Source organism: Mastigoproctus giganteus, chromosome 7 (genome assembly GCF_048544385.1).
Source record: "Mastigoproctus giganteus isolate SK-2022 chromosome 7, ASM4854438v1, whole genome shotgun sequence".
Taxonomy (NCBI): Eukaryota; Metazoa; Arthropoda; class Arachnida; order Uropygi; family Thelyphonidae; genus Mastigoproctus; species Mastigoproctus giganteus.
In genome coordinates, this window is record NC_143581.1 from 77960766 (window position 1) to 77976346 (window position 15581).

Consider the following 15581-nt stretch of genomic DNA (forward strand, 5'->3'; position numbering starts at 1 on the left):
CTTCCAATTCTCTGAACTTGACAAATCCTGAAGAAAACTGATCAATAGTTGAGTTAGTGACATTCAGACATAGCATTAGAAGGCTCTGACTGTCTTTTAACATCAATTTTAAGATAAGTGCTTAGGTTTGTGAAATATTTAAAATTGTCACTATCAATATAGCATTTAAAAACTCCCACTTTAATTTCAAATGCCTTTAAGTTATAAAACATAAACATAACATTTTTTGGGACATTGAATTATGTGTGCCCAAAAAATCTTTTGAAAATCTATTTGCCACCCCTGATCTAGAGACTTGAGGGAATCTGCAGAGCTTTAGGCGGGAAATTTTTATCAGCATGGCCTGCATTTGTAGGTAGAAATGGTATTCATTTTAACGAAGGTGGTGCAAGGATTTTTGCCAGTATCATTGAAGATACTCTAAGACAGTGGTTTCAACCTTTTTTTTAATAATTGCACCCTTAAGTAATTTACGAAGCCATGCTAAGCCTTGGTTAACATGGCTTCAAACAGCACAGGTTTCACTATAACCTGGTTTTCAATTAAGTTTAAGTCGAAAATTTACTCTACATATTAAAATTCATTCAATAGCCCAGACACGTACTCTACATATATGCTGTATAGTCATAGCCTAGGTAAGCATGCATATATGCTGCGGTGCCAACTCTATTGTCTCACATGCACATGTGCCAATAGCTCCCCTGAGGGCGTCAGCAGTAACATGCAACAGTGTTCAGTATTCTTAATTCCATCCCGATGAAACAACGTGATAGCTTTTCAAACTTTTCATTTCACAATTTATTTTTTACCCCTTTAAATACTATCAAAAATATATTTGCATCTTGGCTAGAAATCACTGCCAACAACATGCTTTCTGTTTGGTAGCATATTTTGCTTACTCCATTTGGCAAATGATTTCACTGGTTTTGAATTGCAAGTTGAGACAATTGCCAAAGAATTTTCAACAGAAGAATTGGAGAAAGTTTTTCGGGGGATTTGAAATGGCCTGCGAGGCGATTATGAATGGAGATCCGAATGTCCAACGTAGCATCAATATTCGGCAAATTTTACAAGATGGGATTCGATTCTACAAAGACTTGTATGCCGAGAAAAAGAAGAGACTACTTCACCAGACCTCATTATTGAAATACCTAAATAAACAATAAAGCTTTTTTATCATCTCTCATGACGTTACCTTTTCATTAATTAAATTTTTGCAATATTTTTTATTTTAAATCCTTTTTAATTGGCTATCAAGTGCAAATTGTTTATAGATTTATTATAATTTGTTTATAGACTGTTTGTCTGGTACACATTCAATTAAAACCCATTATAATTATACCTCAATCATCACAGTTTCACATAATTGGTGCCGAAACTATTCAGTTTCGCTGTGTGTGTGTGTGTGTGTGTGTGTATACACACACACACACACACAGAGTTGTGCCCTTGTATCTGCTGATTCAGTTACCTGCAGTTAACCACAGAAGAAAAAACTTAACCCATACTACTTGCGTGTCCAATACGATGCTTCCCTTTATTTTTTACGATGTCGATTTTAAATCGAATAGCTTTCCTTTATTTTTTGCAGTGTCACGTATGGTTTGGTCACCAACATTATAATGGTTCTTTAGAGATTTAATGGATGCACCGTTTTTAAACTTTTGAATAATTTCAAGTTTTTGTTTAATTGAAAGCAGAACTCTCGCATTTGCCCATCACTTTCACAATTTCTAAACAAAAAAAAATAAATAATTACTATAAAAAAAAAAAAAATTCCGACATCCCGGACATAAATAACGAAACGAGATTTGGCCTTTTGTGGTGCGACGGAACATAACAATCAACGTTGATGCACTAAATCAAACTAAACATTTGGTCTTTTTTTTTTTTTTTTTTTTTTTTTGAGTGGTAGGTGTGAAGACAGCGGAGGTTGCAAAGATAATAGGTACATTAATCTCCCAATGACAACTTAATGCCGGTTCTTGTTGCTTATTTAAGATTGCAAAATATCTGTTTATACCTATTCTAGTTATTACTTGAATTTTATGATTTCTGGTTGTGTTTTTTTTTTTTTTTTTAATTTGGAGTCTTGAAGTGTTCCGGTTAATCCGCTTCTCAGTAAATCAAGAGTCTGCTGTACTTTATTATTACCGTATTTAATGTTGGTAATGTCTTATGGTGTGTTTAATTTATCAATTAAACTTTATTATACATATGTATGTATGTACAAGAAAAATCACGTAATATATGGGGTCAGCCATCCACAATAGGTCTTGAAACGTATCCCTTGCAGATATGGGGGTCTTACTGTATATATATTCTTGAATACTACTTTTAAGCCTATTTTCTATTTTTATTAAATTTTTAGTCGTGATTATGCAGCGTTAATGCTATTGTAGGATTAAACAATTAAACATCATATGCGCATTGATATATTAGGTCAAAGTCCCAGTTGATTTTTGTTTTGCAAGTGGTAGTCAAAATTTTTATTATTTTGGGCGGGAGGCATTACTGGTAATTAAGGCCTCACTAAGTGGCTAGCCATTGTTGTTCTAGCAGTTGTTGATTTGCCTATAGTTCTATGTTAACAATTAACATGAACTCAAGTTAAGAAATATATAAATGTAAAGTTTGAAAAGATTAGGGGTTTAAAGTTAGAGGAGAAAGGAAATAAAGGGAATTATTGAAGATTAAGTTAATAAAAAGTAGGAAAATAGCTAGGAAGGATTAGGAAGGTAACGTTCCTTCACTTGGCCATCTCTGCTACTTCCTCAGGGACTTTGAGGACAGATAGCCATACTAAAAGAATGTCTCATGGGCTTTGGGTCCCAATCCCAGTTTGCAGCTAATTATAATCCAAAAATTTAAAACTAAATTAGCAATTAAAATTATTTGCCTTTCCTTAGGACATGCATAACTAAACATGAGCAGTTACTAAGCAAAACTGTTATTGAGATTAGAGAAATGGGTATGCATGAGACATTCTTTTAGTGTGGCTATCTGTCTGCTCAAAGTCCCTGAGGAAGTAGCAGAGAGATGGCCAAGTGAAGGAATGTTACCTTCCTAATTCTTCCTAGCTATTTTCCTAATTTTTATTGACTTATCTTCAATAATTCCCTTTATTTCCTTTCTCCTCTAACTTTAAACCCCTAATCTTTTCAAACTTTACATTTATATATTTCTTAACTTGAGTTCATGTTAATTGTTAATATAGAACTATAGGCAAATCAACAACTTTTAGAACAACGATGACTAGCCAGTTAGTTAGGCCTTAATTATCGGTAATGCCTCCCACCCAAAATAATAAAAATTTTCACTACCACTCGCAAAACAAAAATCAATCGGGACTTTGACCTAATATATACATATATATAAAATATTAAAAATGTTATATTATAGTTATAATAATATAATTATAAGGATGTACCTTTTTATAATGAAATAAATACTTAATTTTAAAAAAAAATAATAAGTTTAACTTAAATCCAAATTACGTTGCATCCATGGAATGTTGCTGTGGCACCCCAGTTGAAAACCACTGCCCCAAGGGTTCAGGGAAACTGCTAGTTAGGGGGAAGAAGGATAATTTAGATCTCATTTATCTGATGATAATGGTCAAAGTAATGCTTGCACTCACCTCATGAATTCTTGTTTGTTGCCACAACAGCCGATTTTCATAAGATGTTCTGAGGGTAGTAATGTTTCAAATGAAGGGGAAGATGACGCTTGGAGTACAAACCTAAATAACTTCAAGGGGTGTGTCAGGGTAGTAAACTAAAGAAGATTACTTAGTCTCAACTGTGTCTACAGTAATGTTAGCAGTGTTGTCAATAAAATGGCAGAATTTGAACTCCTGGTTAGGAGGTTTGCTAACAGAAATGTGGTGCTACCCGGAAATTGGTGATGGCAAGTTCCACTACAGTTAATGTATTTAGGAAAGATAGAGAAGATGGAAGGGTCATGCTTCTTAAAAGCATTCTGAGCACGAAAAGAGCTTTTGCTGAGTCTGAAGTTATGTCTTCCAGCATAGAATCTGCATGGTGTGAGTTAGTTGGAAGCCAATGAACAACGAGAGTGGGAGTGATCTATAGACCAGAAGATCGTGAAGAATATGATGAGAGTTTTTACCTGCAGATGGAATTGGCAATCGAGCATGAATGTCTTATTATGGGTGACTTTAATCTGCCTTTTTTTAAAATTAACTAGATGTTTATTGTTATTTGTACCAGCATGTTAGAGAATGTACTAGGGGTGAGAATATTCTTCATCATTACTAATGAAACAGATGACATCACAGGGCTTAAAGTACAGGAACCGTTGTCAGGAAGTGATCATGCAATTATCAGTTGGAAGTTGAAAGATATTGCTGTAGTTAAAGTTAAAGGCACTGGTTTTAACTCCAGAAGAGGGGACTTTGACAGTCTAAGTCACTATATGGCATCTGTGAATTGGGCAGATTGCCAAGGGATGCGAATACACTTGAATTATGGAATATCTTTAAAGCAAAAATCATGGCAACTATGAATGCATACATACCTTTAATAAAATATTCCAGGAGGAGGATGCCGAAATGGATGACTGGAGAGCTGGCTGATCAAATAGAGCAGAAAAAGATAACATGGGACAGTTATAGAGCATTGTAAAGTACTGAAGACTACAACAGGTACAAGTTGATCTGTAATAGTACCACAAATAGGTCAGGGAGGCCAAGGCTGCATATGAGAAAGCATTGGCTAAGAGATCAAAGAATGGGGACAAGGAATGTTTCATGTATACGGATGTAACAAAGGAGAAACTAATCAGATCACACCCCTTGTGCACTGGGTGTGGGAAAGTGTAAGATAACCCAGTTGATGTTGCGAATGAATTAAATAGGTATTTTGTATCCGACTTTACTGAAGAAAGATCGTTCATGCTGAGAAGAGGCTGTGCGAATGATGCTGATCCATATGAAATTAGTGATCTCATAATTACGGATAATTGTTTATTAGAAAAACTTTTGAGCATAAAGGCAAGTAAGGCTCCCAGAGTTGATGGCATTAGTAGTTTTGAGGGCGAGCACGAGGGAATGTATTGAACCTTTGAGGTTAATTATGAGTTCATCTTTGGACTCTGGGGAAATTTTTTTGGATTGGAGAAGTGCCAATGAATTGCAAATACATAAAAGCGGTTCTAAGAGTGAATTTATTTGGTAACTACAGACTGGTTAGTCTGACTTCAATTAGGAAAAATCTTAGAGGCAGGGATGTTTAGATAGATATGGCATTCTGAAGGACACACAACATGGCTTTGTTAAGGGTAAATCATGCTTAACTAACTTAGTACACTATTTTGACACAGTTACTCATGAGCTGGATTTAAGGAACAATTTTAACATAGTTTATATGAATTTTAACAAACCATTTGACTTGGTCCTTCACAAGAGGTTACTGTGTAAGCTCGAATAGATATGGATTACTGAACAGTAAGCTTTAACAGGTTTAGATTAAGATTCTAAAATGCATTGCTGGGTGGTTTCAGGGCAGAAGACAGAGAATTGTGATTAATGAGTATTCTTCAGATTGGTGTAATGTTAGGAGTGGGGGGTCCCCTTACAGGTCGGTTCTTGGGCTACTGTTGTTTCTTATTTTCATAAATGAGATCAATGAAGGGATAAAAGGCGTGATGTCAAAATTTGCAGATGGCGTAAAAATTGGCAGAGTTGTCAGTGATTAGTGCCAAGCAGTGCTCTTTAAGGATGACTTGAACAGACATGGTCAGAGAAGTGGCAGCTATTTTTTAATACTGCTAAATGCAAGGTCTTACACTTCGGGAATAGCAACTCACAAATAAATTATTGGTGATGGGGTTGAATTAAAAGCAGTGTAGGAGGAGGAAAGGGATCTGGCACTTACAATACGGGCAGATATGAAGTTTTCTGAACAGTGTAAAGAGGCTGCCAGGAAAGCCCATATTGCCCTGTTGATGTTTTATCGAACATTGTTCTGTAGATATAGTGAGGTCATAATCCCAGTGTATAAGGCAATTGTAAGACAACATTTGGAATATTGTGTTCAAGTATGGAGACCTCATCTGAAAAAAAAAGACATTGAGCTTCTTGAAAGAGTCCAAAGACAGGTAACTCAAATGGTGAGATTGGCAGGATGACTGTATGAGAAAAGACTCCAATTTTGTGGGCTACAGAGCTTGGCAACTAGGCACCTCAGAGGTGACCTGATTGAGGTTTATAAGGCTCTAAGAGGGATCGTTACATGAATGAAGGTGGAATTCTCACTGTTATAAAGAATTCCAGAATTAGGGATCATAAATTCAAATTATAGGGTTGAGGTTTAGATTAGATTGTAGGGAGTTTTCTTTTATCCGGCAAGTTTTTGATTGCTGGAACAAGTTGCCCTCACGGGTAGTTGAGGCAGACATTTTGAATAAATTCAAAGGTCAACTGGATAATTACCTGTGTGAGGAAGGTAGCATATCATTTGCATTTTCTGATCTACTTGGGTTTTTTTGTTTGCCAGTGCAGCAAAAGCCTGTGGCTTCCTTGCACTATATTATGAATAGTATTGCTATTACTGTAATACTACTACTATTACTGTACAAATACAAGATTTGTTTCATGAAACCATTCTTGACAGTTTAACAAATATTATAAACTACAGAGTAAACATTTTGAAAATAATCCTTATGTGCTTTCCAAAATTCCTAACAGTTAGGACAATGTTCTCTTATCACTGAGGGTTGGGAGGTACATTTTCCACAAATTTCTTTGAATTATTTGTGTTGTGGTCCTTCCAAATTATGATGCACTTATGATACCTAACAGATACAAAGCATAATTTGTATATCATTAATAGAAAATATGCAAACCCTTTATGAGAAGGAGTCCCTGGCAGACTTGGGACCCAAGTGATGTGCTGCATTTCAGAATGTAGCAAAGTGCATGCTCAAAAAATTTAGTGCGCAGAAATTCCAAAACTAGTGTGTGAGCACACAGCTTAAAACTCTGTTAAAACTCTTAAAACTCTAGAATAAATAACAAATATAATAAAAATAAATAAATAAAAGCTGTTATTTATAGATTGGAAATGTCAGGAGATAGTTGCATTGTAACACATTCATGTAATTCTACTAATACAATACAGCAATACCCCACGTAGCACTGATAATTGGTACTGAAACTGTTCTGTGTTATGTGAAACCGTGCTGATTGAAGCATAATTATAATGGGTTTTAATTGAATGCATACCAGAACCAGTCTATAAATTAATTATAATAAATCTATAAACAATTTACACTTGATAGCCAATTAAAAGGATTTGAAATAAAAAATATTGAAAAAATTTTATTAACGAATCATGAGAGAAGAGAAAAAAGCTTTATTGTTTATTTAGGTATTTCATTAATGAAGTCTGGTGAAGTCATCTCTTCTTTTTCTCGGCATACAAGTTTTTGTTAAGCATCAAATCCCATCTTGTAAAATTTGCCGTATCTTGATGCTACATTCAACATTTGGATCTCCATTCATAATTGCATCGCAGGCCATGTCAACCCCCCCAAAAAACTTTCTCCAATTTTTCTGTTGAAAATTCTTTTGGTGCCACTTCGAATTGTTTCCCTCTTCTTCATATGCACTTTGCTCGTCAATTTAAAGGAGAGTTGCATCATCTGTCATTTGCATGTGAGTAAATGCAGTCACGTACATTGGCAGTGTCAAAAATTTCGAATCCCAAGGCTTTTCCAAACTTCACGTCTTCGGTAATTGTCTGAACTTGTGATTCAAAACGAGCGAAATCATTTGCTAAACAGAATGCACGTTGTTGGGAGTGATTTCTAGCCAAGATGCAGATATATTTTTGATCGTATCTTTAATAAATTGTGATATGAAAAGTTTGAAAAGCTATCACATCATCTCGTCAGGATAGAATTAAGGATACTGAACACTGTTGCACGTTGCCACTGACTGCCTGGGGGAGCTATTGGCACATGTGCATGCGAGACAACAGAGTTGGCACCGCAGCATATATGTACGGGTACCTAGGTTACAACAACGCAGCATATATGTAGAATACGTGTCTAGTGAATGAGTTTATTTATTTAATACTATGTAACTATGGTGTGGCTCTTTATAATTAATATAATATATGAAAAACCGGAATGCAGCTCTCATTGACCTCAAGTGTGCCCACCCCTGGTCTAGACATTCCTATAAAAGTGTATATGTGGTTCACAGTTTCATATATTCTTTGCTTATTTCATTTTTCATTATTCTGTCTAGTTTAATATTTTTTCTTTGTATACGTTGTAGTTTTCTCTGGCTTAGTATTTTCCTCAAGAATAAAAGGTAAAATTTTTAAAAATTATGCTTGATGAATTTTAACTCTTAGTTTGTGAAAATAAAACATCATTCTTAGTGTGTTTCTACTAATAAAATTTTGTGTAAAAGTGTTTTCCTATAACATTTTACCCTAAAGAGTTATAATGGATCCACATTCCTGTTCCTTTTAAGTCTATATTTTTATTTGTTTTTTATATTATTAATTTTTTTTTGTTACAGGTACAAACATTATTACAGGTGAAGAAGTAGCCATAAAGTTAGAATGTGTTAAAACCAAGCATCCACAGCTTCATATTGAAAGCAAGTTTTATAAGATGATGCAAGGTGGAGGTAAGGCAGGCACCATATAGCGTTTTTTTTTTTTTTTTTTTTTGGTTTTTTAAATTTCCTAATGCAATTAACACTAATAAACTAATATTTGTAGATGTGGTCAAATAAGAATATTTTATAGAAAATGCTTTAAGTCCTAGTAGGTGAAACTAATAATATTAATTAGCACATGCATAATATAAAGAACTTTTGCCAGTTGAATAACTCTAACCTTATATTTATTTATGAAACTTTCACCTGTGGACTAGGGGGAGGGTCCATGGACTTCAGTTAACATGCCACCGAACTAAGGTTTATTCTTTGAAATGAAATCTAGATGGATTATAAAACTACATTATTAAAAGCAAAATTAGACATAAAAGTTGAAGCAAGAACTTGAATCTTACTTTAGGAAGTCAAAATTACATACCTAAAAGAATGAAAGGAATTAATAGAAAATGTGCAAAACAATATGACAGCATACACCAACGAGCCAAAACATTGACCACCTACCTATTACGATGTTGGTCCTCCACGTGCAGCCAAAACAACTCGTACCCTGCAGGTACGGACGCTACAAGAATTCTAAATGTTTCTTGTGGTATCTGGTAGCAATACATAACCAGCAGATCCTTTAACTCCTGTAAGGTCCATGGTTGAGACACCACAGATCGGATTTGCTCTTCCAACACAAACCACAGATCGGATTTGCTCTTCCAACACAAACCACAGATCGAATTTGCTCTTCCAACACAAACCACAGATGCTTGATGGCATTGATGTCTGGGGAATTTGCAGGCCAGGGCAATACCTGGAAGTCTTCCTCATGTTCCGCGAACCAGTCTCGAATAATCTGGGTGGTGTGGCATGGCACATTATCCTGCTGAAAGATGGCACCACCAGAGGGGAAGACCATTGCCACAAAAGGGTGTACTTGGTCAGCAATGATATTTAGGTAGCTGGTAGACATCAGAGCACATGGAAGACTGGACCCAGGGCATCCCAGCAGAACATCACCCAATGCATGACACCACTGCCATTGGCTTGTTTTCGTCCCATGGTGCATCCAGACTCCATCAGTTACCCAGGTAAACAACACATGCATAACAGGCTGTTCACGTGGTGGAACAGAAAACGTGATTCATCGGATCAGGCAACCTTCTTTCAATCACTCAAAGTCCAGTTTCAATGCTCGCATGCCCACTGTAGGCGCTGTCACCAGTGAACTGTGGTTAGCATGGGCACTCAGAGCGGCCTGCAGCTACACAGCCCCATTTTTAGCAGGGTTCGATGTACTGCATGTTGTGACACATTACTCCCGTCACCAGCATTTCAATTACTGGCGAGTTGTGCCACAGATGCCCTTCTGTTGCCACATACCATCCGGGAGAGCCCTTGCTCACCTCAAGCATCGATGAGCCGTGGTCGTTCAACACCTCGCCGGTGGTTCGTGGGATTCCCCTCCTTGGACCACTTTCGGTAGGTACTAACCACTGCTGACCATGAGAACCCTACCAGCTGCGCCGTCTCGGATATGCTCTGACCCAGTCGTCTGGCCATTACAATTTGGCTTTTGTCAAACTCGCTTGTGTCTGCTGTCTTTCCCATTTGATGAACAAGGGTAACACTGATTAACGAAGCTCAGTATCATGTGTTTTTTATATCATGTCCCCACACGTGCCCTAGTTCACCTGCAATTGCTTCGATTTGCATAACGACTTGCTGGTCATAATGTTTTGGCTCATCAGTGTATATATAAATAAAATGGAAAGAAATGAGATACTCTTTACTTTTTTTTCCAAATGAGATACCCCTACTTTTTTTTTCCAAACCATGAACGTGTGCCTTAAGTCAGCATTCATTCATTCACTGTTCAACTCCAGACTCCTTGAAATGAACTCCTGTTCTTGAGTACAACTTTTCTATATATCTGTTCCCCCCCCCCCCCCACACACACACCAAATTTCTTTCACAGCAATACTTGTTAAGAGAATTCTTTCAGGTACGCAGCTTCAGTTTTAAGTAAGATATCATATGCAAATAAGTTTTATCTCAGACTAATGGATTGATAGGTGACTGGGTTTTTTCATGTATTATAAATTTTTAGAATCTACACAAAATATCCATACATGTCTGTTTCTTTAAAATTGTTCTGCACAATTGGCATGTTACTCTTGGATTACTGTTGCCCATTAACATTGCATTTATTGATGTTAAAACTCACTTGCCACTTCTCGGCCCATCTGCCTAATTTTTCTAGATCTTGCTGCATTAGCATACCCTGATTCTTGTTATTAACCACCCTTCCATCCTTTGTATCATCTGCAGTCTTAGACATTAAGTTGATATGCCTTCATCAATATTGTTAATAAATATTGATAGCAGTAAAGGGCTCTGCACTGATCTCTGAGGGGGTTCCACTAATAACATTATTCCAAAAATAGCAGTACCCATTAATAAACACCCTCTGTCTTCTCTCACTCATCCATTCCTTTATCCATAGCACTAACCTTGTCTGTAATATCAACACCACCACCACCACCAGTTTATACAGTAGTCTTTCATGTGGAACAGTATCAACAACTTGACTCAAATAACATGTTCAAAAACCTATATATATATATATATATATATATAGAAATTGACACAATGTGACAGGAAATTTTTAAAATTTACTCATAAAAATTGACTACAAACAGCTGATATTTTAGTGGGTGGTAAAAATTATTTTAGCCAGTGTAATTAATAATAATTTGCTGATAAACTATTTAAACTATTACTTTTAAATTTTGTTGTTTTTGGTGAGATTGATTTTTTTTTCACCCTCTTCTTTTATGCAGTTGGTATTCCTGTAGTTAGATGGTGTGGCTCTGAAGGTGATTATAATGTAATGGTAATGGAATTGTTAGGACCTAGTCTAGAGGACCTTTTCAACTTTTGCAACAGGAAATTTAGTTTAAAGACTATTCTACTTTTAGCAGATCAATTGGTAAGTTTTAAAATGTAGCTTCATTTTTTTTTTTTACATTTTGCTAGATTTTAATCACTTTCATGAGTGGCTTTCTGGACAGTTCGTACATAATCTGGAGCCAATTTTTTCACAGGATTTGGTAGTTTGTAAAATTGGAAAAACTAAGCCATAAATTTTTATTAATTTTTTCCTATTTTGACTTGATAGCTGAACATTAAAGTGGGCTATTGCCAAAAATAAAATCAAAAAGGTTAAACAATTGTAAAAAATATAAAAAAAAATAAATAAATAAAAATTCGTCATTGCATTTATGTGTGTTATAAATATATATAATATACTTAAAGGGAGTAATATGCTCTACGTTTATGTGTATTATTTGATTCAGTTTCGTGAACTTCTGAATTGCAGAGAATTTCTTCAATTTTGCCTTGCGGTTGCTTGTCACCTTGAATCTTGCTGAAATATGCCCTTATTGCTTATAAATATAGGAAACACTAGAGCCAAGAATATTAATTAATGCTATTAATATGGTTATATATAGGGCAAAGTACTATTCTGCTCATGTGAACCTAAATCAAATGTCATCATCATCAGCCATTTTCAATCCATTGCAGGATGAAGGCCTCTACAGCAACTTTACAGTTCCTTCTGTTTTGTGCAATGACCATCCGTTTACTGGCCAGAACACTTGAATTTCATATGTCCATCTCCTTTGTCTTCCAGGTTTTCTTTCAGCTTCTCCTGAGTACCATTCTGTTATTTTCTTAGTCCATCTGTCATCATATCTTTGAGCTGTGTCCTGCCCAAGTCCATTCCAGTTCTTTAGTTTTGGTAAGAATGTCCTTTACTTGATTTTGCTGCCTAATCCATATGCATCTCTTCTTATCCAACAGTCTGATTCCTAATATAATTCATTCCATTCTTTGCTGTGTAGTTTTCAGCTTCTCTTCCATTCTTTTGGTGAGTGCCCAAGTTTCACTTCCATAAGTCATGGTGGGATATTGCTCCTCAGTATGTGACTATATTTCCTGAATGCTGTCCATCCGAAATTTATTCTTCTCTTGACTTTCAGCCATTTATCATTGTTACAGCTAATGACTTGTCCAAGATAAGTATGTGAATCCACATTATCAATTTTTACTCCTTCAATGATTATATCCCTTTCTGTGGCATACTTGTTCATCATTACTTTTGTTTTAGCCATAATCATCTTTAGTCTGAAATTCTTACTAACTCTGTATAACTGATTAAGATTTTCCTCTAATTCTTTAGGAATCGTGGCTTATATCACAATGTCATCTGCAACTCGTAAATAGTTTAGGTACTCTCCATTCACATTGATTCCTTTCTGCAGCCAGTCCAGTCTTCTGAAAGCTTCTTCAAGGGTAGCAGTAAACAATTTCGGAGATATTGTGTCTTCTTGTCAAACTCCTTTCTCAGTTTTAAATTTGCTACTGTCTTTTTCTAGTCTAATAAAGGAGGTAGTGTTGTCATATATTTTCTTCAAAATCATGATGTATAGGATGTGTATGCCTTGTCTTTCTGGTACCCGAAACATTGCCTTATGTGTATGGAGTCAAATGCCTTTTCATAATCTACAAATGCCAGGCATAATGGTGTTTTTTGTTTGTTTCTTTTCTCCATTAGCTGTATTATTATATGAAAGTGATACGTAGTTAAGAATCCTGTTCTAAAGTTAGCTTGCCCTTTCAATTCTCATCAAATAGTCTTTCTAATCTGCCTTTTGAACAAGTGCCCTTGTGAACAAGTTGATGTGGGGCAACAAGCTAATTGGTCTGTAATTTCCAATTTCTGATTTATATCCTTCCTTATGTAGCAAAATTATGATTGCATTATTCTACTCCTTAGGTGTCATGCCTTTCCCAATGTATTTTCTGAAGAGTCTTGCCAGTTTGTGTCACGTCTCTTCCTCCTAATTTTAACAACTGTACAGTAGCTTCATCTTCATCTGGGGCTTTTTGATTCTTCATTTTCTTCAATGCATGTTCTATCTCATCAGGAAGGATATCGGGAATGAAATATACTAAATAAAATAAAAATGTTAGCATTGCTTCGCCTATTTGTCTGTTACATGAACTTTCATTGCTACAGCTACCTGTTTATCAGTTAGAGTATTATGTTTTCACCATTCACTTCATTTTATCAATTTGAGTAATTTTTTTTATCAATAGTATAAGAGGTTACCTAGCTTTTAACCATTGTTTCTTTATGTGGGATTATTAAAAATTTCCAAAAGGTGACTTTATTTTGAATTGGAGCTGATTTATGCTCATGTGTCCTTCTTGCTGTTGTATCTGGTTTTTCTTCTGCATGTGGTAGGCCATGTTTCATGGCAAATTTTTGTAGCCCATCATGCTTGGATGGTAATGAATTTTTCCAATGGCACAAGAGGATACCTGGCCTTTTTTTTTACAAGACCTAGGGGAATATCCTTAATAGAGGAACAAAAGTTAAAAGTTAGGTCTCCCCTGATGGCATTAGTAAAAAATTTGGCACTGTTAATTATAATTTACTACAGATGACAAGGAATGTATGCTGTAAAAATTGCTGTGAAATGTGGCAATAAATATGTGGAAGGGAAACCAGCCTGACTTTCTCACAAAAAACAGCTTACTTATTGCTTGGAAACTTTTAACAGTGGCTGAAGGTGATAACCCTGCATAGAGGAATAAAAACTAGTTATCCTCTTAAACTGTTGGTAAAAATTTTGCACTTCAGTTTTCCTTTACTGTTGGGTGCAGTGGACTGCAAAAATTTGCTATGTATCACAGCCCTAATGTGCAGAGGGAAAGCCAGCTCCAGTAGTAATAATGAAGTGTTACATGTAAAACAGTTCTAATTGGGAGGGGGGGGGGAAGAGATGCATATTGTTTGGAAATTTTTTAACAATGACTCTACAGAAACAAATGTCAAAAGCTAGGTATCCTCTTATGCTTGTGGTAAAAAAATTATATCAGCACTTCATTATTTGCTGATGTGGACTGCTCAGAAAATTGCTGTGAAACAGGCATAACACACATGAGGGGGAAGATCAACTCTGATAGCAAGCATGGAACATAGCTGCCTTTCACATGTAAAATCGACCAGATTAAAATAAAATGTCAGTACTATTTAGGAATGTTTTAACAGTAACTGTGCATACAGAAACAAATGTTAGATAGTATGAACCAGAGTTGTGATGCTCAATACATTCTACGTTGATATCAATATTTGTAAAATAATAAGAGGAGTTTACCTCAATATGATCGTAGAATACTTCTGAATATTACTCTCCAGAAAATAAAACGAAAAAATCGAAAAACTTACGTTACTCTAACATAAGTTTTTTGATTTTACATAATCAAAAATCAATTTAACCCAATAAAATTCAATTTAACACAATTTAAAATCAATTTAACGCGATTAAAAATAAGAAAATTTAATCAAAAGAATCTTAACGAAAAAATTGCAAAATGATTTTTTTTCCGAATTTGGGGAACTCGGAAGTGTTCTAAGGCAGATTACGAGAAATCCTTGGCAAAAGAGGCTAACAACAACAGCAAGGATTTCTTTACTTATATAAACTCTAAAAGGAAGGGGTTGAATCTGATTGGTCCACTTGACATCGATGGTTCGACTGTTGATGATCCTGCTCAGATAGTAAACAAACTGAATGAGTATTTTGCATCTACATTCACACATGAGGAATTATTAAGGTTTGAAAATGGCAGAAGGTTATCAAATTGTAGCAGGGTGTTTAATGATTTTGTAATAACTGAGAGCAAAGTGGAGGAGAAATTGTTGAAGTTAAACATAAGAAAAGCACCTGGGGTGGATGGGATCTATCCAGTTATATTAAAGGAGGTGGCAAAGCAACTAAGCAAACCCTTAGCCATAATTATGAGAGCATCCTTGGACTCAGGGGAGGTTCCCACGGACTGGAGATGTACAAATGTATCCCCAATT

The 15581-nt window shown here is 35.5% G+C and overlaps 1 protein-coding gene across 5 annotated transcripts in view; it reads left to right on the forward strand.

Moving 5' to 3' along the window:
* LOC150083012 (casein kinase I-like) overlaps window positions 1–15581 on the forward strand; it is a 415276-nt gene that overhangs the window by 49826 nt on the left and 349869 nt on the right. For 3 of the 5 annotated variants that reach the window (XM_090376979.1, XM_090376980.1, XM_090376977.1), the window contains exons 2-4: window positions 8306–8341; window positions 8555–8665; window positions 11485–11633. In XM_090376979.1, the coding sequence (XP_090233105.1) occupies window positions 8306–8341; window positions 8555–8665; window positions 11485–11633 (296 nt within the window). The remainder of the gene's footprint in view (window positions 1–8305; window positions 8342–8554; window positions 8666–11484; window positions 11634–15581) is intronic. The other 2 variants (XM_090376978.1, XM_090376981.1) reach the window with 1 other exon arrangement.